The sequence below is a fragment of the Bacillus rossius genome, chromosome 16 (assembly GCF_032445375.1).
Source record: "Bacillus rossius redtenbacheri isolate Brsri chromosome 16, Brsri_v3, whole genome shotgun sequence".
NCBI lineage: Eukaryota > Metazoa > Arthropoda > Insecta > Phasmatodea > Bacillidae > Bacillus > Bacillus rossius.
This window is the reverse complement of record NC_086343.1, coordinates 10,899,493-10,922,500: the sequence shown is the minus strand read 5'-3', so window position 1 is coordinate 10,922,500 and position 23,008 is coordinate 10,899,493. Positions and strand designations below refer to the sequence as shown.

General features: G+C 44.3%; 1 protein-coding gene across 1 annotated transcript in view; it reads left to right on the top strand.

Annotated features, from left to right (window-relative positions):
- The window catches only part of LOC134540306 (probable G-protein coupled receptor Mth-like 1), a 146,619-nt gene extending 131,793 nt beyond the window's left edge, over nt 1-14,826 (top strand). Inside the window, exons 3-5 of the mRNA XM_063382966.1 lie at nt 338-519; nt 9,096-9,231; nt 12,206-14,826. Of these exons, the coding sequence (XP_063239036.1) occupies nt 338-519; nt 9,096-9,231; nt 12,206-12,536 (649 nt within the window). The 3' untranslated portion in view covers nt 12,537-14,826. The remainder of the gene's footprint in view (nt 1-337; nt 520-9,095; nt 9,232-12,205) is intronic.
- Nucleotides 14,827-23,008: the final 8,182 nt, after the last annotated feature.

Genomic DNA, 23,008 nt, shown 5'->3' with positions numbered 1-23,008 from the left:
GCTTGGAGGACGACGCTTCAACACCAATGATGAACTGCAGAGCACTGTTAAAACGTGGCTGAATAGGCAGGAGGCATCATTTTATGCAGAGGGTATTGGAAAGCTGGTGCATCGGTACGAAAAATGCCTCAATTTGCACGGTGATTATGTGGAAAAATAGAGTAAAGATGTACGTTTCTTTTGACATTAAAATAATTTCCCAATTCATTCCCGTTTTTTTATTACAGCCGATCGGATGTTGAGAAAAAAAAATAAACCTCGTAGAAGAATAAAAATCTTTTTGAATTTGAATTTGAAAAGGTTGATGATGGGTTGGTTGGTGGTCGCGGTGTTGCAGGGACCTGCGGCCGGCCAACATGGACAAGGGCCAGGAGCTGCGGCGCCTGCGGGTGTACCAACTGTACGCGTGGGGGTTCCCCGTGCTCGTGGCAGGCCTGGCCGTGCTGGTGGACAACCTGCCCGCCGAGTACGGCTCGCTGCTGAGGCCGCGCTTCGGCCGACACAGCTGCTGGTTCTACGGTCAGCCGAGTTTATTTTTATTTTTTGAGAAGCCTAAAGATGGGGGAAGCCTACAACCTTTGAATATATATATACTGTATAGAAGTCGCGAGTGGATAGGATTTACTCTACGTTTTTCAGATGCGTATGATGAGCAGCTTGGGAACTTCACCGCTGCCTGTGCGCTGCCGTAACGCCCTGTATCGTCTTGGGTTGTTTTTTACACGTTAGAGCGCAGCACTGTCGCCCGCTGTCATTCCCCCACACCCCCCATCCATCATTCACTGCAGCTCAAGGTCGTTCAACGGGAAGGGGGAAGGGGTGTTTGAAGAGTTCGACACTTGTACGCTAGGGACCACCACAAGTCGATGCCCTAGAGATGGTGGCGATTGCGGCGGTGAATTAACCAACTACCTCAAAACCGTATTAGAAATTTTAACCTGGGCTGGCGACTTCTTTACAGTATATATATATTCAAAGCTACAACTAAACGTAGTTTAGGTTCCCTACCGCGTTCGTGCAACTTCGGATTTCTCTCTAAAATTGAATTTAAATAAAATCGAATTTAAATAAAATCTAAGGATTGGGTCAGGTTAGGTCAGTCACAACAAGCCTTGTTTTCATTGGAAAACTTCCGATTCAGCTGCTGAAGTGGCGTTTATACCAAAATGCAAAACTTCGGAAATTCTTGCAGGGAACCGAAACTACGCGAGTTGTAGGCTTCCCCCCTAAGATGTCCATCAAGTTCCGTCCGTGCCCGAAAACACGCCCGAACATTCACCTTTCGGCCGACCTCGGGATCCGTTTAATTTTTTTTTGCGCGGAAAAAAATGAATTCAAATATTAAAAAGTGGTCGGTTAAGGTTAGCTACGTTAAAACACTGTAAACACTATGGACGGTTAGTTAGGTTAGTAAAGCTACATTAAAGCACTTTTAAACACTATGGACGGTTAGTTAGGTTAGTAAAGCTACATTAAAACACTTTTAAACACTATGGACGGTTAGTTAGGTTAGTAAAGCTACATTAAAACACTTTTTAACACTATGGACGGTTAGTTAGGTTAGTAAAGCTACATTAAAATAAACAAACAAACCCGAGGTTCCGGCGTGTTCGGGCAGGGACAGAACTTGATGTACATCTTAGGCATCCCAATATTTTTTTATTTTTTCCTAACCTAACTAAAACTAAGTGTATTTTGGAGGGGTCCGGGTTAGGGGAGGGACCTAGGTGCGTCTCAGGCCGAAGCCTATACGCCTAGTCATGCTGGGATTAGCCATGCAGGGAGAGGGTCGCATGCATCATGTGCTAGGAGGGGATTGGCCAGCCATGGCAGCGATTGGCGCCATGACTAACTCCCCTCACTCTTAAATCTAGACTATAACTAGAGATAGGTTGGGCCCAGGTGAAACCTGCAATAGACACAGGGAAAACCCTGGACACTGTCATGCGGGGTGCAAATTTGCATGCATTAAAGTTTAGGAGAATACAGGAGACAAGAGGATGGTCTGGATGAAGAGTTGGACAGAGTAGAAAAGAATCCACCATGCGGGGGTTGGGCACTTGGACTCGTGGTCCGCTTTGCTATTTGTCCAGGACTGGATTTAGTGACCAGGGACGCAAGCGCCCCTGGTGGTGAGTGGTTGCACTGACCACTCACTCCGCCGCCAGTCAGCACCTAAAACTAAAGAAGAAACGTGAATAACACAATAAATATGTTACAATAAAATAAACATGCCACCATGCAGGTCGGAAGCAAATGATTTATATTATATGAATAATACTTAATTCTATTATTTTTATGCATTTTCTTTTTTTCATTATTTTCTTTTATTATTCTATCATGCCACGCATTGCCACCCTACAGGCCGCATCCCTAAAGACGGAGAATGATTTGCCTGTTAACCAGGAGCTCCGCGCAGCATGGTACATAAGGTTTTTTTATTATTAAATACTTAAGATAACTGGGCTGTGTAATATAACTATAATATAATATAAGTGTTATGGTTGAACTGCCTGCGTGTCAAGCTACAGCAAACAAGAACAGATGCATTCGTATTATGATACTAGTACTTAGGCGTATAATTCAAAATCCCATGTCTTTAGAAACACAGCCGGCATTGGATACGGTGAGCGACATGCAGCAGCTCCCTCCCCCCCTAACCGTTCTGGAGCATCTCCCTCCCTCCCCCCTAACCCCTCGGGAGCAGCTCCCTCCCTCCCCCCTACCCCTCGAGAGCAGCTCCCTCCCTAACCCCTCGGGAGTAGCTCCCTCCCTCCCCCCTAACCCCTCGGGAGTAGCTCCCTCCTTCTTCCCTAACCCCTCGGGAGTAGCTCCCTCCCTCCCCCCTAACCCCTCGGGAGTAGCTCCCTCCCTCCCCCCTAACCCCTTGGGAGTAGCTCCCTCCCTCCCCCCTAACCCCTTGGGAGTAGCTCCCTCCCCCTAACCCCTCGAGAGCAGCTCCCTCCCTCCCCCTAACCCCTCGGGAGCAGCTCCCTCCTTCTTCCCTAACCCCTCGGGAGTAGCTCCCTCCCTCCCCCCTAACCCCTCGGGAGTAGCTCCCTCCCTCCCCCCTAACCCCTTGGGAGTAGCTCCCTCCCTCCCCCCTAACCCCTTGGGAGTAGCTCCCTCCCCCTAACCCCTCGAGAGCAGCTCCCTCCCTCCCCCTAACCCCTCGGGAGCAGCTCCCTCCCCCTAACCCCTCGGGAGCAGCTCCCTCCCTCCCTCCCCCTAACCCCTCGAGAGCAGCTCGCTCCCTCCCTCCTAACCCCTCGGGAGTAGCTCCCTCCCTCCCTTCCTCCCACCTAACCCCTCGGGAGCAGCTCCCTCCCTCCCCCCTAACCCCTCTGGAGCAGCTACCTCCCTCCCCCCTAACCCCTCGGGAGTAGCTCCCTCCCTCCCCCTAACCCCTTGGGAGTAGCTCCCTCCCCCTAACCCCTCGAGAGCAGCTCCCTCCCTCCCCCTAACCCTTCGGGAGCAGCTCCCTCCCTCTCTCCCCCCTAACCCCTCGGGAGTAGCACCCTCCCACCCCCTAACCCCTCGGGAGCAGCTCCCTCCCTCCCCCTAACCCCTCAGGAGCAGCTCCCTCCCTCCCCCCTAACCCCTCAGGAGCAGCTCCCTCCCTCCCCCCTAACCCCTCAGGAGCAGCTCCCTTCCTCCCCCCTAACCCCTCGGGAGCAGCTCCCTCCCTACCTCCCTCCCCCCTAACCCCTCGGGAGCAGGTCCCTCCCTCCCCCCAAACCCCTCGGGAGCAGGTCCCTCCCTCCCCCCTAACCCCTCGGGAGTAGCTCCCTCCCCCTAACCCCTTGGGAGTAGCTCCCTCCCCCTAACCCCTTGGGAGTAGCTCCCTCCCCCTAACCCCTCTAGAGCAGCTCCCTCCCTCCCCCTAACCCCTCTAGTACAGCTCCCTCCCTCCCTCCCCCTAACCCCTCGAGAGCAGCTCGCTCCCTCCCTCCTAACCCCTCGGGAGTAGCTCCCTCCCTCCCTTCCTCCCACCTAACCCCTCGGGAGCAGCTCCCTCCCTCCCTTCCTCCCCCCTAACCCCTCTGGAGCAGCTACCTCCCTCCCCCCTAACCCCTCGGGAGTAGCTCCCTCCCTCCCCCTAACCCCTCGGGAGCAGCTACCTCCCTCCCCCCTAACCCCTCGGGAGTAGCTCCCTAGCTCCCCCCTAACCCCTCGGGAGTAGCTCCCTCCCTCCCCCCTAACCCCTCGGGAGTAGCTCCCTCCCTCCCCCCTAACCCCTCGGGAGTAGCTCCCTCCCTCCCCCCTAACCCCTCGGGAGTAGCTCCCTCGCTCCCCCCTAACCCCTCGGGAGTTGCTCCCTCCCTCCCCCCTAACCCCTCGGGAGTAGCTCCCTCCCTCCCCCCTCGGGAGTAGCTCCCTCCCCCCCCTCGGGAGTAGCTCCCTCCCCCCTCAGGAGTAGCTCCCTCCCCCCTAACCCCTCGGGAGCAGCCCCCCCTAACCCCTCGAGGGCAGCTCCCTCCCTCCCCCCTAACTCTTCGAGAGCAGCTCCCTCCCTCCCCCCTAACTCTTCGAGAGCAGCTCCCTCCCTCCCCCCTAACTCTTCGAGAGCAGCTCCCTCCCTCCCCCCTAACTCTTCGAGAGTAGCTCCCTCCCTCCCTCCCCCTTACCCCTCGGGAGGAGCTCCCTCCCTCCCCCCTAACCCCTCGGGAGCAGCCCCCCCCCCCTCCCGCGACGTCTGTCTCACGCTCCCGTTCCACGTCTTTATTTGATTTCTGCGTATGACGTTGTAACAAGAGTACACTTTTTTGAGTGACCGAACGTCCACAAATGAACAAAAAATACTTAGCGCATATTTTTTGATTATATCAAATAAGCTGGCAAATTTGATTTTTTTTTTGTGTAGTTCGGATAAGGAGATCCCCATGAATTAAATAACTGATTTTTTTTTTGCATTTTTTGGTAGTGCTGGGAATGTTAAAAAAATATATTTAATTTTATTTAACCTTTTTAAAAATTAACAATAATTCTGACAATTTTTAAAGGCCAGTTAAAATTATATATGAATATATATTTTTTCCTGAAATAAAGTAAACCATATTACATAGCAGCCAGTAAAATTTACTTTAAAACTTAAAAGTTCCTGGTTTATATTCCATTTCATTCTCATCTGTACTGCAAAAAAAATAATTAGAAATGCACATTCGCCCTCTAAATATGTTTAACCGCGTGGAACGTAAATATAAAATAAAGAACTGGAACGGAACATACACTTAAGGCCTAGGGTGGGGAGTATTCCGAGGGCCCCCCTCCTCCTAACCCGGAATTAAGCACATGGAGTGAATTAATATTTGAGGGTGTGCACTTGTTACTCCGTAATTTTCATAAAGCAGCTCCTTTAACATTATCGTAAAATTGATAGCTTTACATGCAGTTTTCTTTTTCTTTGCGTACGTCATCGTCTTGACCTGCCTTAAACGGCTGTAAAGTGTGCAGAAACTTCATAAACCCTGCTTTCTGCTCTAGATATTTGTTCTGTGGTCGTTGCCTATCAAATACCCACGATAATTTATTATATAATGTCTTTGCCATTACTGTCGTTTGAGGGAATTCGCATAGGCTGTAAATTTCTCACAATAACACTCTTTGCATTTGATGTGTCGTCTCAAAATGTCTCAACATGACTTAATACTATACAATAGCGAAAGTGTTCACAATTATATTATGATCGCTTGCGTGTCCTTTGAAGGCCCTATACCGCATTCGCGCAGTCGCGTCTGACGGGTCGTTACCACAACGCCGAACGTACAATAACGCCGAATACCATAACGCCAAATGCCAAATTGACCGCAACGCCGACAGCTAGAAAACTGCTGTGTACCACAACGCTTAAATACAGTAACGCCGAAAAATGTTGCTGCGGGGAGGGGGGGGGGGGGAGGGCACAGGAGCAAAATTAAAAACAACTGAATGAATTTGTGTGCTAACCGTACCTAACCTAACCTTTGTGGCAGTCATGCAATTACATTTTTCGGCGTTAATGTATTTCGGCGTTGTGGTACACAGCAGTTTTCTAGCTGTCGGCGTTGTAGTCAATTTGGCATTCGGCGTTATGGTTTTCGGCGTTGTGGTATTTCGGCGCTGTGGTCCGTCCCCGCGTCTGACTGATCTGCCTGTGATGTCCGACCATGTTGTCTGATGGATTACCTGTAGCAACGGGGCACGTTCACTTGTCAGATTCATCTGGTTCACATTATCAATCTGAGAGGGCAGCACTAGATTGCGTGGCATCACTCGATGGATTTATATATATATATATATAAAGAGAGATATAAATGAAATTCGTATTATAGGAATTTTAAATCATTACTCGAAAATTTGTTGGAGTTAAAATGAGTATATATTTGGGCAAAACCTGTTGATTTCGTGCCTACACACTTTTATATTTTTATTTGCGTTTTCTGGTACTTCGTAAAAAAAAAAACCAACAAAATGTTTCCCAAGACGAAATTATATAAAAAAAACCTAAATTCAAAATGTTTGCTTGGAAATGATTATTAACGCGCTGTCGTACACTTTGTTTGTATTCGTCAAGCTTCGTATTGGCGAATATTATTTTTCATGACGTCAGACGGCAGGTGGTGCTGTCTGATATGCCTGAGCGCGGGAGTTGGGAAGCCTTCATTTCACAGACTAGAGAGCCACACCCGAAGTTCTCCGAAGGTCGCTTAGCAAATAACGTTTTTAATATGTAGCTATCCAGGGCTAGGAAACCGTTTACTTTATTTCACAGTATCTTTAAATGTAGCTATCCTAACCAAATCAACCGTCCACAATGTTTTAAAGTATTTATAATGTAGCTAACCTAACTTAATTGACCATTAGTTATCATGAGTTGTCTAAAATAAAAAAAATAAAAAACCGAAGATGCACGATCGGGCGTTTGGCTCTATCGTCTGAAAAGAAGGCTTCCCGCGGGAGTTCTAGTTCGTCGGCGCCATCAATCAGCACCTGACGTCACAGGTCCACGTGAACCAATCAAGCGCCATGTCCACATGTGTACCGTCAGCTCCGACACGTCAGACAGACGGGAAGCCTACAACTCACGTTGTTTCGGTTCCCTGCAAGAATTTCCGAAGATTTCCGAAGATTTCCGAAGTTTTGCGTTTTGGTATTAACGCCACTTCAGCCGCTAAATCAGAAGTTTCCAATGAAAACAAGCATGTTGTGACTGACCTAACATAACCCTTAGATTTTTTTAATTTCAATTTTTGAGAGAAATCCGAAGTTGCACGAACGTGGTCGGGAACCGAAACTACATGAGTTCTAGGCTTCCCCAGACAGACGCGACTGCGTGACTTTTCTCTTCCCCCCTCCTCTTTCATCGCATGTGTGGTCCAGAGATTAAGAAAGGATACAGATGGGGCATTAGCCGTCAGATGTAAATCCACCCCCCCCCCCCCCCGGCTGCGATTTTCACATGCCAATATGGCGGACGTTTGTTTATATATGTATCGGCTGTTCGAAGCCTGCTTTTATTAACAACTGTAGTTAAAGCTGTTCGGAAGAAAATGAGATAATATTGATATATTAAAAGTCCAAAACGAATCTTCACGATACAAATGTATTGAATGGTAAGAATTGACAGACATTTTCCTCAAATTTAACCTCCAATTCAGGTGCAGCTGATACATTTGTAATAAAAACGGCCGCCATGTTGGTACGTGCAGGTACGTTGAAATCCCCCCTGCCCTTTTTATATATTTCCCTAATCTCTGCTGCCATCTTGTGTTCTCGGCAAGTAATTCCGATCCAGTCAGTGTTTTCGCTATATCCGTCACGCCTCGACTAAGAGGAGGCTCTGGACTGTCAACTGTTTGATCAAAAGATCGAGTCAGTCGATTGACGCGCTCTTTTTAATCAACCCCGCAAATATTTTCATCGAAATTAATTCGCATATTAAAAGTGAAATCGTGTTTTTTTTTTGTAGCTGCGGTTTTTCGTGTCTTGTCAGATCTGGTACCACCATTGAAACAATGATTTTTATCAAGAGCTTGACTCAATCGATTGACGCAAACTTTTTTTTTGACGTGACAACGTCTAATAAATCGATGAACGCTGGCTGCACGCACGAAAGTGTCCCGTTACGCACATTATCCCGTTACGCTCGCGCCGCATCTATCTCTTCCACTCGATTGGAACAACCATCGATTTGACTTTTTCGAGGCACATTAAACTTGAAACACTCCCTTGCGTTTCCTACTTTTCCTATCATCGTCCTATCCTTAACAGAATAACACAGATTGGAAGAAGTTAAATAGCACACATGTATAAAAGTTATAGTTAAAATAATCTCTTCGTTGAAGTAATAAACATATTTGAATTAATGAGTGCAAATGAAAGTAAATTTATCAATTAAATTGTAGATTTCATTTCACTCCTTCTTTGTATCCATACAAAATAGTGATAATTCAATAAAAATGATTCAATTTTATTCATAAAAGTATGCAATAATTATATCAATGTTTTGTCATGGCGTTGTCACGTTAAACTATCGTCCGTAAACCGACTTTGCAGACAACCAATTTTTTTTTTTTTGATGGACACGATAGGGAAGCCTACAACTCGCGTAGTTTCGGTTACCTGCAAGTTTTTCCGAAAATTTCCGAAGTTTTGCGTTGTGGTATTAACGCCACTTAAGCCGCTAAATGAAAACAAGCATGTTGTGACTGACCTAACCTAACCTAACCTTTCGATTTTTTTAATTTCAATTTTTGAGAGGAATCCGAAGTTGCCCGAACGTGGTAGGGAACCGAAACTACGTGAATTGTAGGCTTCCCGGACAACTATTTTATTTTATTTTTATATGTAGTTTTGTGGCCTACAGCTTTCGCCCATAGCCAAAGGGTCATTATATGCAGCGTGAATCTCAATTTTCCAGTCGTTATCAAATATCAGAATATATATGGTACACCCATGCCTTACCCGGGACTCGAACCCAGGACCCCATCGCACCGTAAGCCCGGTGTACATCCGACTACGCTACGGAGGTCGGCTTCCCGGACAATGATAGGCCGTGTAAGAGGGCTCTGTGAAAGAGCGAGTCGGTCACGGAGGGAGTGTGGTGTCGGCCACAGGGGACAAGGAGATCCTGGCCTACTTCTACGCGCCGGTGGGCGTGCTGCTGCTCATGAACCTGCTGCTGTTCGCGGCGACGGCGCGCGAGCTGACCTGCGGCCTGTGGCGAGGCGACGTCAACAGCAGCTCAGAGAGGTATGTGGTTGCGCGCGCGCGCCGTCCTTCCGCGGTGGCACGGCAACGGGACATTACCCTCTCTTCCATAACACCACAGATAAAGTCAGAAACAGGGGCGCAACAACAAGGGGGGGGGGGGCAAGGGTATTTTGCACCCCCTTCTGAAACCTTGAAGTGGTGGCAAACGGGGGCAAAGAAAGTGCTGTGTAATCAATTTGTAGATAATAAAACTGCTTAAATAGCACCACTTTCCACCTTCAAATACAAATTTTCCCGGGGGAGGAACCCCGGACCCCCCGCTTCAATAGGGGGGATCGATGATTCTTTATAAAAAGGTATATTCCCCCCTCCCCCTTTTCGAAATTTAGTTGTTGCGCCCCTGGTCAGAAACATCAAATTTTAAAAAAGAGGTGGAAGAAAGTCAAGGATTATTTGAAAAGGCTATGCCTTTTGACACTTTATATGGTTTGTAGTTTTGTGTTGCCTGTATAAGATATCAATAATAAATAATATAAACGACCAATATTTGATCGTGAAAATAATGTTAAGACTTTCATCCACCTCTCATAAGATTTGATGTTTTTGACTTAACCCTCTCTTCCATAACACCACAGATTTATCGATCCCCGTCTGGTGCTTCCGCAATGCGCGGAGACGTAACAAATGGCAACCAATGAGACTGCATTTCAAGGTCACGAAATATATATTATATATATATATTACCACTCACTCATCACGAGATCTCAGAAAAATATACACCCGATTGACTTGAAATTTAGCATAGTTACTCATCCTGAAGTAAATAGAGAAGCTGTAAAAAAAATACGTATCTCAAAACCAACATGTTAATCAAGTCATCTGTAGTTAAATACAACCAAAAAACAGGTCACAAATTAAACTAGCACCTTGGCAATCTAAGACTTAAATATAAATGGCATCGAGATCATACCCACGGGCAGAATTTACACATATAATGAAAATAAATGACGAAAGTAATAACACAACCCAAGATGTTCTTGTGCTAGAACACAAACAAACGTGGCCACCATCGCAGCCAGGTGCTTGGCTACTGCTGGTCGTACGGGAGAGCTCGGCATCGCCAAGCTAATTCGTGAGATCCGTTCCCGTTTACGTGATACGTCTCTTTGTTTCCGTGTCATTATTGTAAAACGGGCCTTAGAAAAAAAACACAAGACAGAATTGTCTAAGTTATGCCTGTTCTAAGATGTGTTGTTTCTAAGTTACGGTTTTCTAACGTACGATGGTTCTAAGTTACATGATTCGGCGTTGTTTCCAAGTTGTTTTTTCATTCTAAACTGCAACCACCTTCACATTGCAGCCTGGTTGAATAATTTGAGCAAACTACAATGCCAAAGCACAATGAAAATTGGTATTCCCTTCCAATAGGGAATTTTAGAGAGCTGGGAGTGTATTCCTTTGAGTTAGGGAAGTCCAAATCCGTAGAAAGATAATTTAATTTTGAAAATCTCGTACGGGTAACATGGCAATATTAATGCAAGTACAAAAAAAATGCAGGAACAAAACACGTTAATTAATACTCGTTACAATTTATGTCACAAATACGTTGAGAGAGAATATAAGGCTTACACCACCTTAAGATTTCAAGTCAGCGTGCTAATAAATGAGAGGGTATATAAGGCTTACAACACAAATTTTCAAGCCAGCGTGCTAATAAATTGTAGCCTTATCATAAGGGCCTTTATAGAAAACGCACATGCGCGTCATGCAATAATTTGCCTCTGGGCGTCATACTAAATGAATATATGCCCGACGGGCGTATTACAAATACAGTGTTGATTAAACGTGGTGCCTATTACGTGAATTGTCTCGGAGGCACGCAAAGTATACTCGTGTAACATATACGCGTAAGAGTTACGCCTCGTGTAATACTATATACTTCAGGCATGCAGGAGCACGCAAATTGAAATACAAAATGCAACAAATGGAATGACCGAATTTACAAACGATTAAAAACGTGAGACGTCGGGTCTACTACAAATAGGGACGGGACGGTTCGGTGCGGCAGGAGAGAAAGTTAAACTGGGCCCTAACACGGTACAGGCCCGCACGGCAAGTGATTACGGGGGGGGGGGAAACAAACCTAACAAGAAAACACAGACTTAAATAGCCTACCATTATGAGCCCATTATACAATTTATAGGCGGCCTAAACCTGTGCGGCTTCTCAGGACGTTAACGTAAATCACGCAAGCAAGGTAAAAGTGGCTATGCAAACCACACGGGCTAACAGCAAGCCGATCGGCGAGGCACAAAATTCATGTGTCTCATTACTTTATAGCAAACTAGGGCTCAACAAAGGATGCCATTGTCATTCCGTGCAAGTACTTACTGGTTACCGTGTTCTTTTAATTCGCCATCGCCGATACAGATCTGACCCAGACGTTTCTCCCACCGCCACCGAAGTACCCGAGACTGTTTTTGACCAGGCTAGACATGGGCTTATATAACCTCCTAGTGCAGCGGAGGGAGACCACAGAAGGGGAGGAAGGTGGAGGGGGGAAACCCATCAAAAGAAGCAACGGAGGGGAGGAAGAAAATGATCGAGGGGAGGAAATCGCTAGGCCGCGCGCCGGAGCGACAAGGGAAGGGCGCATGCTTCAACATGAATTATTTATTGGAAAATATGCCAGATCTTTGCGTAGGCAGAATCTTATTTTTTTTGGGTGTTGCTAGGTTGAACCGTTAAAACACCTGGAACCACATAGGAAGTTGATGCATGTTGAGAATGTCTGTATTTAGTATAATACCTGCTTATTACTTCAGAAGTAGTATTATACAGTATGTATGTATATGTATATATATAATATCCTTCTGGAGGTGGTGTTGGTGGGGGGGGGGGGGGGAGACATGCCCCACAACCCCCCCCCCCTTCTCACAATATTTTTGTATTGCAAGATGGTGTGGCCTGGTCCCCCCTTTGAGCCCTCCTTACACGGGGCTTGGTTGCGCAGGTCGACGCTGGGGCGGGTGTGCCTGAAGCTGGTGATCGTGATGGGGCTGACGTGGCTGGCGGACGTGGTGTCGTGGGCGGCGGGCGGCCCCAGCTACCTGTGGTACCTCCCCGACGTGGTGAACACGCTGCAGGGGGTGTTCATCTTCGCGGTGGTGGGCTGCCACCCGCAGGTGTGGGGCGCCGTCAAGCGGCTGTGGTGCCTGGAGGAGCGGCGCGAGGCGGCGCGCGGCGCCGGCCACCTGTCGTCGTGCTCGCACGCGTCGGGGCGCTCCGTCGGTGAGCTCACCACCGGCACCACCAAGACCCTGCCGCTGGAGACGCTCTGCTGAGCGGGGGACCCGGGTACGTTGGACGGCCGAGTTGAAGAGTACTAGTCACTCTCGAGTCCTCGGGTAGGAATGTCTGCTGACACCCACCAGGATCATGCCGCTTGAGACGCTGTGCTGAGCGAGGGACCGAGTCTTCCCCAGGTATGTTAGACGGCCAAGACACATCTGGTTGCGTGCCAAGTTGAAGAGTACTAGTCACTCTCGAGTTCTCGGGTAGGAGGATAATGCCGCTTCAGACGCTGTGCTGAGCGTGCACTTGTTACCCAAGAGGATACTTGTCACTAACTCCCCTCTCGAGTCCTCGCACCAAACACCAGCGTTATCTAAGGTCGTGCCCTCTGAACACGTGTTGGATGAGTGCATGAGTGCACGCGTGAGAAACTCCCATCGATACAACCGGGACTGCGCTGAGCGAGATGCAGCTACCCTTGAGGATACTTGCCACAGATTGTTTTTCTCGATCCAGCTGGTGCCGCTAATCGCACGTTGAACCAGTACAAGTTACTGCGAACCTCCTGTGCACGCAAGCATCCACGAATACGATGTGTTTAGTGAGAACAAGAGTGTTTACAGAGCAAGCTCTTTGCAAACTCTCCCACGTTCTAGTCCATCTAAAAAAAAAAAAAAAAAAAACATCCAAGTCCGTAACAAAGTCACTCTGTGGGATAAACTTGTGTGTTCTCATGAGTCCATCAGTGCAGCCAAGGCCATTTCTCTTGAAGAGGCTGTACTGAGCTAGTAGTTACACTCGAGGATGCTTGCCACAAAAAAAAACCTTGTGTTTTGCTGCATCAAACAACACATACAAGAACATTCTGCTAACACCTTGTGTCGTGATAAGTTACTAGCAGTGCTTTTGTAAGAAACTCGTACTGTGTTCTCTGTAATTCACCATCCATCATGTGTTTGGAGGCCTACAGGAGTTCATGAGTTGGAAATTTGTACCACTTGAATGAACGTGTACCATATCACTGGGGACATTACGTTGAGTTGGTCACATCAATTACCTTGCAACTTTGGCTTCGAGTACGTAGTTTGATGGCTCCACAGACATTCCCGCTTTTCGTGCTCACTGAAGAGCAAAACTAGTTTGGTTGTGCAAATGGAAATTTTTGTGCCAACTGAGATTTCTCATCCTCCCCGTGTATCACCATATTCCACAAAAACATATTTATCTGCTTTTTACTTTAAAGTATTTGAAAAAATTTATGCTCGCTCATACCTGTTTTGATTTAAAGGACATGATGTTGCAAAATTGTTTTAAAAAACTTGGTGTATTCTAGAATAGGTATTTATTTGTCTTTTTAGTTCTTGACTGCTCTGTTTTTGTTGCACTTGCAAGCAAACAAGAAGTAAGATGTTGTTATTGTGGAAGGATTCACCAGTTTCCAGTGCTTCAAAATTGTAGCACCATAACTCTTTTTACGTTAGAGGGAGTCCTAACATTACATACATTAGCAGTATAATACACTGTGTATAGGTTTTTAAATAAGGCCATTTAACACTAAACAGATATTTTAAATCATGCTATAATTTGGTCATTCATTCCACTCTAAATCTTTGCACAATGTGAACCAATTTGTAAATTTATTTTTTTACAGGTAATATTACCATACCTGTAATTGTATTTTATGAACAAACAAGCAAGTATGTCTTGCTGCTCATAACAGTACTTTAAGATGTATTCATATTTAGGTAATTAAGAAGATGGTGAATTTAGATAGTATTTTAATAAACCTACTTAATAAAATAGGCATTAAGATCTGTAAACTTACTATAAACTTCTAGACACACAATTTCATACTAAACCATTGTGTTCTTAAATGAAGGCATCCAAAGACTAGATATTGTTTTTGTAGTTTTTTTCCTGATATGTAGAATATATTATCATATAACTTAAAGATGCAGCACAATAAACTAAAATTGAAAGTGCTGTTAAATTGAAATAAATGTTGTATATAATTCTGACAAGGTTATTTATACCAAAAAAATTGTAAGTACTGTATTTTTGTGAAATGTTGTACATAGTATACGAAGTGTGTATACAATTTTGTTGCTAGTGTTTAAACTCGACCAAAAATTTTTTTAGTGAAAAAGCAGCTGAGTGGATTTAAATCTTAAAGTTCCTATGGTAACTTTTCCCCCAAAACTTTCTGTGGTGTAGGTACTTTTAATACTAAAAAGTCCAATACATTTGATTCCAAATCAAAGAAATGTAGTTTTTTTTTTTTTTTTTTTTTAGTTCAGGGATTTCCTTTAATAACATTTTACTAGCAGTTTTTTTTTTTTTTACTAAAATTTACTAGTTTGCAAATGGTTGAAGATAAATATTTTATATGATTAAACAGCTAAACATAAACAAAGTAAAATCCAAACTGATTTAATTTCCATTAATGCCTGTGTCTCATGTAAAACATCGGGATATCACTTACTATCAGATGCACATTATCTTATCAAGTTAGAAGGAAGACAATGAGAATAACACACAATCCTACTCCCATATTACCAGGAATGCCAATGTTGCAAGATAAATAATTTCAAGAAATATCTTTTTGTTTGGTGCCGATTCTGTAGTCTAGCAGATTTACTCATTGGTTCAGACTGAATTTGAAACCAAAGGTTATCAAACTTTAACCTATATCAATCACCTCAGTAAAACTATACAAACTTTTCATTTCAAAAATTTAATAACTGTTCTTCACATTACGTGCTTTCATTAATCAAAATTTTTTGTTTTACTTCTAAGAGGAATTTTTTTTAAACTTTCTTTTACCACAGATTAAATTAAAAAGCAATATAATAGTTTAAGAAACTATTCTCTGTTACATCAAGTTGAATTTAAATACTAAGGTTGTTAACACACCAGTTACAAAATTTCTGAACATGTATCAATGTTTGAACTTTACATTCTTTGATAAAAATCATGATTTTGCATGTTTCTGAAACGATCATTAACGAAAATATATAACTTACAGGAATTTTTTTTTAGTTTGAGTCATTATATAGCAAACAAATTATTCAACTTTCAAACGCATGAGCTTTACAGAGTTACGGGCGACTGTCAGTACAGCATGAGGTCTTTCACATACGTGAAACCAGTAGTGAACTTAGCCAGAGTTTAGGCACAACACTGAAGTTATAATTTTGAGTGTGGATAGTTTGCAGCATAGTCAAGCTTATGTTGTTACTGGGCATACCTAGATGTTGTGCTCCTAAACGGGCTGTTAGTACTTCGTACAAGTAAATTAATCATATATGTAAATACTTATGTAAAACTAAATATATATAAGAACTGGTTCTGTTTTGACAGTATGTAGTGACGGTTCTCATTTTGTGAGGCGAGCTTTATAATTGAGAGAATAAGCAGGTTGAGAAAGCTTTATTCATGTGATCATGTCTGTAGTTTTTAACATGATGAAAATTGAAATTAGTTACAATTAGCAATTTCTAGCAATTGTAGTACCTGTGTGCATGCAGGTAATATTTTTTAAACTAATACAAGTCAATTTTATCCAAAAATATGGAAGAAGCAAATTAACAAACGAAGTTCTGTGTAATAAATTGTGCCATTTTCTTATCTCAGGTGTATGTAAATTATAGAGGGGGGGAAAACTTTACTATTTTGCAGAGACTTTTTTATCATTAAGACCTTCTTTGTTAGCTGGGTGCTTTACGTGGATCGAGAGAGATCAGTCTTATTATTTGTCATAATAACTGCAACAATTGAACTGTGATGGATTTTGTTCCATTTAATGATCAATTTTTGAGTCTAGCAAAAGTATAAGCAGAAAATTAAAAAAATATTTTCATTCAGAAAAAAAACAACTAAACTTTTAAGATTGAACAGCATTCACAAGAATGAAAAAAATAAAAAAAACTATATACTACAGCACACATTTGTGATATGAATGTGTTTCATCTCAGATTTTAAGTTGTTCAGTGATGGTACATAGTGCTAAAAAAATAAGCGGGATTATTATCCTTTTCTTCAAGCCAATGAAATGCAGTTATAATTCTCCATTATTTGTTGTGAAAAAATGAATATATGCTGTTAGTTATTCTAATCAATCGCAAATTTAAGTTGGGAAAAATTTTCAAAACATAGTAGAGCACACACACTGGTCTGCCAAAACAAATTTAAATTTATTTATTTTGTCTAAAAATTTTGTATAACTAAAATTCAATGTGAGTCATTGTGTGCTGACATTTATAAATATTTTATTATCATCCAATTTTCAAATTATATATACACACTTAATTTAATTTTTTTATGGCACTATTTCATAGCAGTTATTCCAATTTAAATTGTAGTATAGTAAAAAGTAAGTTTTTTAAAACAACTTATGATTATGAAACTTGGCTTGGAAGAAGCAGAACATTTAAAAAAAAGTGACCACTAACTTAATAATAAATGTACAGGCTAGATACTTTCAAACAGTAAGCAAAATTATTATTATTATTTTAAAAAAAAAAGCAGAGTAGTGTTTTATGAATGGTTGATCATCAAATATTTCACATAGGTACAAGAGTATGGATTGTGGGGTTTGTAAAAGTAAAAACTATGCAACGATACATGCGCAAGGCTGGAATATAATCCACTGCAATTCAGCAATACCAAAATTCTGTTCATATTGCCAAGCAAATTTAGCAATATTAGTTGCTTCTTCACAAAAAATCTTTATGAATACAGGGTAACTTTTAATTGTGCTGTAATTGTGTGTTATGTTATTTCATTAGTTGGCAGGTATTCTGAAAAATTAATTACATGTAGAATCATAAAGAATTTTGAGGATGATAATTTGCTAGCATGCATGTTGTAAATGCTTGTGTTGTTTAACTACTGATGGTATCAATCAGTTTGTGTACTATTGACATTAATTTATCGACAACATTTGTGAATTGATAGTAGCAGTTTTATTTTTTGAAGTGAAACTTCTAATGCGACTTCCAACAAGGTTGCGTTAAACGTTTAACGCTACCATGGAGGGGGTATGAAAGCACTGTTGCGTTAAACGATTAAACGCTCCTGGGGAGGGGGAATAGAAAGAGACAGAGCGAGAGTGAATGCGTGGCACTCGAACGCATGCGCAGAGTATACCTGTTACAGGCCAGCGCGAGCGTTAGCAACGAGTAGCGTCCAATATTCCAAGCACATGCGCGTGGTATTCTTGCTATGCAGCGAAGTAAACAGTGTGAGCGTCGTGAAATTAGCTTAAATACGTACTTGTTCTATTTTATTGTTATATTTTAATTTAAAATATTCATTATTTTTTCAATATTTCTAGTGCAAGTTCAACATCATCCAATCGATCTCCATTTCCCATCTTCGTTAAAATCGTCGAAAATACAACATTTACAATGCTAATGTTAGTAAAGTTTGTCTTAAAGAAACAATATGATTTCACTAAAAATCAATTTCTACCCCTTTCTATTTTCATTTCCACATTACGAAGTTTCACTTCTTCCGCGCGGAGGGACTCCACGCAATATTTTTTTTTTTTGAAAAATCTTGAGTAAGGTTTTTATTTAAAGTAAAAATGCTTAGAAAAATACTAGTAATTAGATGCTCTCTATGTTACAGGTTTAGAATTTAATTTTCAGTTATTTTATACATGATAATTGCTATTATTAGACTTAGCATGATTCTGTTCCTTAAGTTAAGGTTACCAGTTGTAAATATGTTGACGTAGATAGATTATGATCTCAATATAAATGTGTGTAATTGTTATATGTTAATGTCTTTTTTTGTTGTTGTAAAAGCTGTTTCAGTATTACATCATAATTCCCAAGTATATATTGTGGTAGTTTTGATAAATAACAAAAACAATTATAATCTTCATTATATCTGGGACTAAGAAATATCAATACATACATATTAATATTAATATGTAATGTATATTTTTGTAAATGGTGCTTGCTTAGAAAAACTCAGATTATGTTAAAAAAATTTTAATGTACCGTGGTTTCATGTAACTTAACATTATAATTTATTAACGAAGATATGAGAGTGCAATACAGATTTAGTTATTGTTCTTTAATGATACAAATTTTCAACAATGACACAAAGAAAATAAAGAGAAGAAAAAAGTTATGTTCAAAAAACTTTTAAGGTGTATGTAAATAAATTTCTGTTAATAGCCTGCTGTGAGAAAAAATTTAAATCTGAACAATTTCTCAAAATTGAATACCACAGCAGGACATTTCTTTTGTCGCAGAGAATAATTGTTATGTAGATTATGTGGGAGAAAAAACTCAACTGTTCATACATCACAAATTTTTGTTTTGTAAGGATTTTTGAGAAATATTTTCATTAAGACTGCACTACATGCATTATGCAATTATGTAGCCTATGTGTCAAATTCTGAGAATAATTTTGCCTCTATAAATATGGATTTAATCCTTCTTTTTTAAAAAAAAAATTCTTATTTCATCATACTGCAAGAGGATGTAAATTTCCTACTGTAAAATAATAGTTGAACATGGTTGGTAAATTTGTATAAAATTTGTATATAAAAAAATAAAATAGTTGCTCAAGATCTTGAGGTTTGATGTTCAAACTTGTGATAGACAACATTCCTGAAATAGTTAAGTGTAAATATTTATCAAACAAAAATTTTTTTCCCCAGTTAACTAGTAAAACATATACATTAAAAATTATTGTGGGGTGTTAAATACATTGCACTTTTGTAGACCGATACTGCAATCATCTGATGTAAAATATAAATATGTTTTATCAGTAAAGAAGACTTTTTGTATGAAAAAATTCTGATTATAGTTTGTGGTTTGTTACAGACGAGACTTTTTTTTTTTTTTTTTGTTATTTAGTCATACAATGGTATACATTTTTTAAGCAACATTCCGATGTATTGTGATTGTGTAATCCTTGTAGTTTACACAAACTTTGCAGGAATGGTAATATTCCCAACACTTACTATGGCACATTTATGTTGTAGCTCAAGTATTGTTATTACCAAGTTTAATAAAGACTGAATATGTGCAAAAAAAAATGTCTGTGCCACAGAAATGTGTGTTCAAGTGTTTTGTACATTTTAAAATGTTAAATAAACCAAATTTTTTAAGGTGTGTTAACATTGTTTCATATTCTTAGATACACGATTGCAATACACAATAAAATCTTGTACCTTATTATTGTTAACTCTAATTCTGAAATGTAAATATTACATATTGATATCTTGGTTGGTAACACTAGGAGTACTTTTAAGGAACATTTTATATCGCAAACGCTTAGAAGTATTTGCCTCAAATCTTAAAAAAATACTGAAAGAGGCAACTTTTAAAATTTTGTGGGACTGGTGCATTCATGCAAACATGTGCACTGGTGCATTTGCACTGGTACATGCCAGCATGCATGGCACGAGTGAGTGCATGCATGCATGCACACTGGTGCATGCTTGTGTGCGTGCCTGCCTGCATGCATGCACACTGGTGCATTGGCACTGGTGCCTTCATGCATTCGCACCCGTCCGTGCGCACCTGTGCGTTCGCACCGGAACCTGCATGCATGCGTGCGCACTGGTGCGTTCGCTCCGGTGCCTGATGCATGCGTGCGCACTGGTGCGTTCGCTCCGGTGCCTGCATGCAAGCGCACTGGTGCCTGCATGCAAGCGCACTGGTGCATTCGCACTGGTGCATTCGCACTGGTGCATTCGCACTGGTGCATTCGCACTGGTGCATTCGCACTGGTGCATTCGCACTGGTGCATTCGCACTGGTGCATGCATGCTTGCATTCGCACTGGTGCATGCATGCTTGCATTCGCACTGGTGCCTGCATGCATTCGCACTGGTGCATGTGCGCTAGTGCCTGCATGCATGCGCACTGGTGCATGTGCACTGGTGCCTGCATGCATGCGCACTGGTGCATGTGCACTGGTGCCTGCATGCATGCGCACTGGTGCACGTGCACTGGTGCCTGCATGCATGCGCACTGGTGCATTCGCACTGGTGCCTGCATGCATGCGCACTGGTGCATTCGCACTGGTGCCTGCATGCATGCGCACTGGTGCATTAGCACTGGTGCCTGCATGCATGCGCACTGGTGCATTCGCACTGGTGCCTGCATGCATGCGCACTGGTGCATTCGCACTGGTGCCTGCATGCATGCGCACTGGTGCATTCGCACTGGTGCCTGCATGCATGCGCACTGGTGCATTCGCACTGGTGCCTGCATGCATGCGCACTGGTGCATTCGCACTGGTGCCTGCATGCATGCGCACTGGTGCATTCGCACTGGTGCCTGCATGCATGCGCACTGGTGCATTCGCACTGGTGCCTGCATGCATGCGCACTGGTTCATTCGCACTGGTGACTGCATGCGTGCGCACTGGTGCATTCGCACTGGTGCATTCGCACTGGTGCCTTCATGCGTGCGCACTGGTGCATTCGCACTGGTGCCTGCATGCGTGCGCACTGGTGCATTCGCACTGGTGCCTGCATGCGTGCGCACTGGTGCATTCGCACTGGTGCCTGCATGCGTGCGCACTGGTGCATTCGCACTGGTGCCTGCATGCGTGCGCACTGGTGCATTCGCACTGGTGCCTGCATGCGTGCGCACTGGTGCATTCGCACTGGTGCCTGCATGCGTGCGCACTGGTGCGTTCGCACTGGTGCGTTCGCACTGGTGCGTTCGCACTGGTGCGTTCGCACTGGTGCGTTCGCACTGGTGCATTCGCACTGGTGCATTCGCACTGGTGCCTGCATGCATGCGCACTGGTGCCTGCATGCATGCGCACTGGTGCCTGCATGCATGCCCACTGGTGCTGCATGCATTCGCACTGGTGCCTGCATGCATTCGCACTGGTGCTGCATGCATTCGCACTGGTGCCTGCATGCATGCGCACTGGTGCTGCATGCATTCGCACTGGTGCTGCATGCATGTGCAATGGTGCATTCGCACCGGTGCCTGCATGCATGCGCACTGGTGCATTCGCACCGGTGCCTGCATGCATTCGCACTGGTGCATTCGCACCGGTGCCTGCATGCATGCGCACTGGTGCATTCGCACCGGTGCCTGCATGCATGCGCACTGGTGCATTCGCACCGGTGCCTGCATGCATGCGCACTGGTGCATTCGCACCGGTGCCTGCATGCATGCGCACTGGTGCATTCGCACCGGTGCCTGCATGCATGCGCACTGGTGCATTCGCACCGGTGCCTGCATGCATGCGCACTGGTGCATTCGCACTGGTGCATTCGCACTGGTGCATGCATGCATTCGTACTGGTGCATGCATGCACACTGGTGCATTCGCACTGGTGCATGCATTCGCACTGGTGCATGCATGCACACTGGTGCATGCATGCACACTGGTGCATTCGCACTGGTGCATGCATGCACACTGGTGCATTCGCACTGGTGCATGCATGCACACTGGTGCATTCGCACTAGTGCATGCATGCACACTGGTGCATTCGCACTAGTGCATGCATGCGCACTGGTGCATTCGCACTGGTGCATGCATGCGCACTGGTGCATTCGCACTGGTGCCTGCATGCATGAATGCGCACTGGTGCATTCGCACTGGTGCCTGCATGCATGCGCACTGGTGCATTCGCACTGGTGCCTGCATGCATGCTTTCGCACTGGTGCCTGCATGCATGCGCACTGGTGCATTCGCACTGGTGCCTGCATGCATGCATTCGCACTGGTGCCTGCATGCATGCATGCGCACTGGTGCCTGCATGCATGCGCACCGGTGCCTGCCTGCATGCATGCGCACCGGTGCCTGCCTGCATGCATGCGCACCGGTGCCTGCCTGCATGCATGCGCACCGGTGCCTGCGTGCATGCATGCGCACCGGTGCCTGCGTGCATGCATTCGCACCGGTACCTGCGTGCATGCATGCGCACCGGTGCATTCTCACCGGTGCGCCTGCGTGCATGCATGCGCACCGGTGCATTCGCACCGGTGCCTGCGTGCATGCATGCGCACCGGTGCATTCGCACCGGTGCCTGCGTGCATGCATGCGCACCGGTGCATTCGCACCGGTGCCTGCGTGCATGCATGCGCACCGGTGCATTCGCACCGGTGCCTGCGTGCATGCATGCGCACTGGTGCATTCGCACCGGTGCCTGCGTGCATGCATGCGCACTGGTGCATTCGCACCGGTGCCTGCATGCATGCATGCGCACTGGTGCATTCGCACCGGTGCCTGCATGCATGCGCACTGGTGCATTCGCACCGGTGCCTGCATGCATGTGAAATGGTGCATTCGCACCGGTGCCTGCATGCATGCGCACTGGTGCATTCGCACTGGTGCCTGCATGCATGTGCAATGGTGCATTCGCACTGGTGCCTGCATGCATGTGCAATGGTGCATTCGCACTGGTGCCTGCATGCATGCGCACTGGTGCATTCGCACTGGTGCTGCATGCATTCGCACTGGTGCTGCATGCATGTGCAATGGTGCATTCGCACTGGTGCCTGCATGCATGTGCAATGGTGCATTCGCACT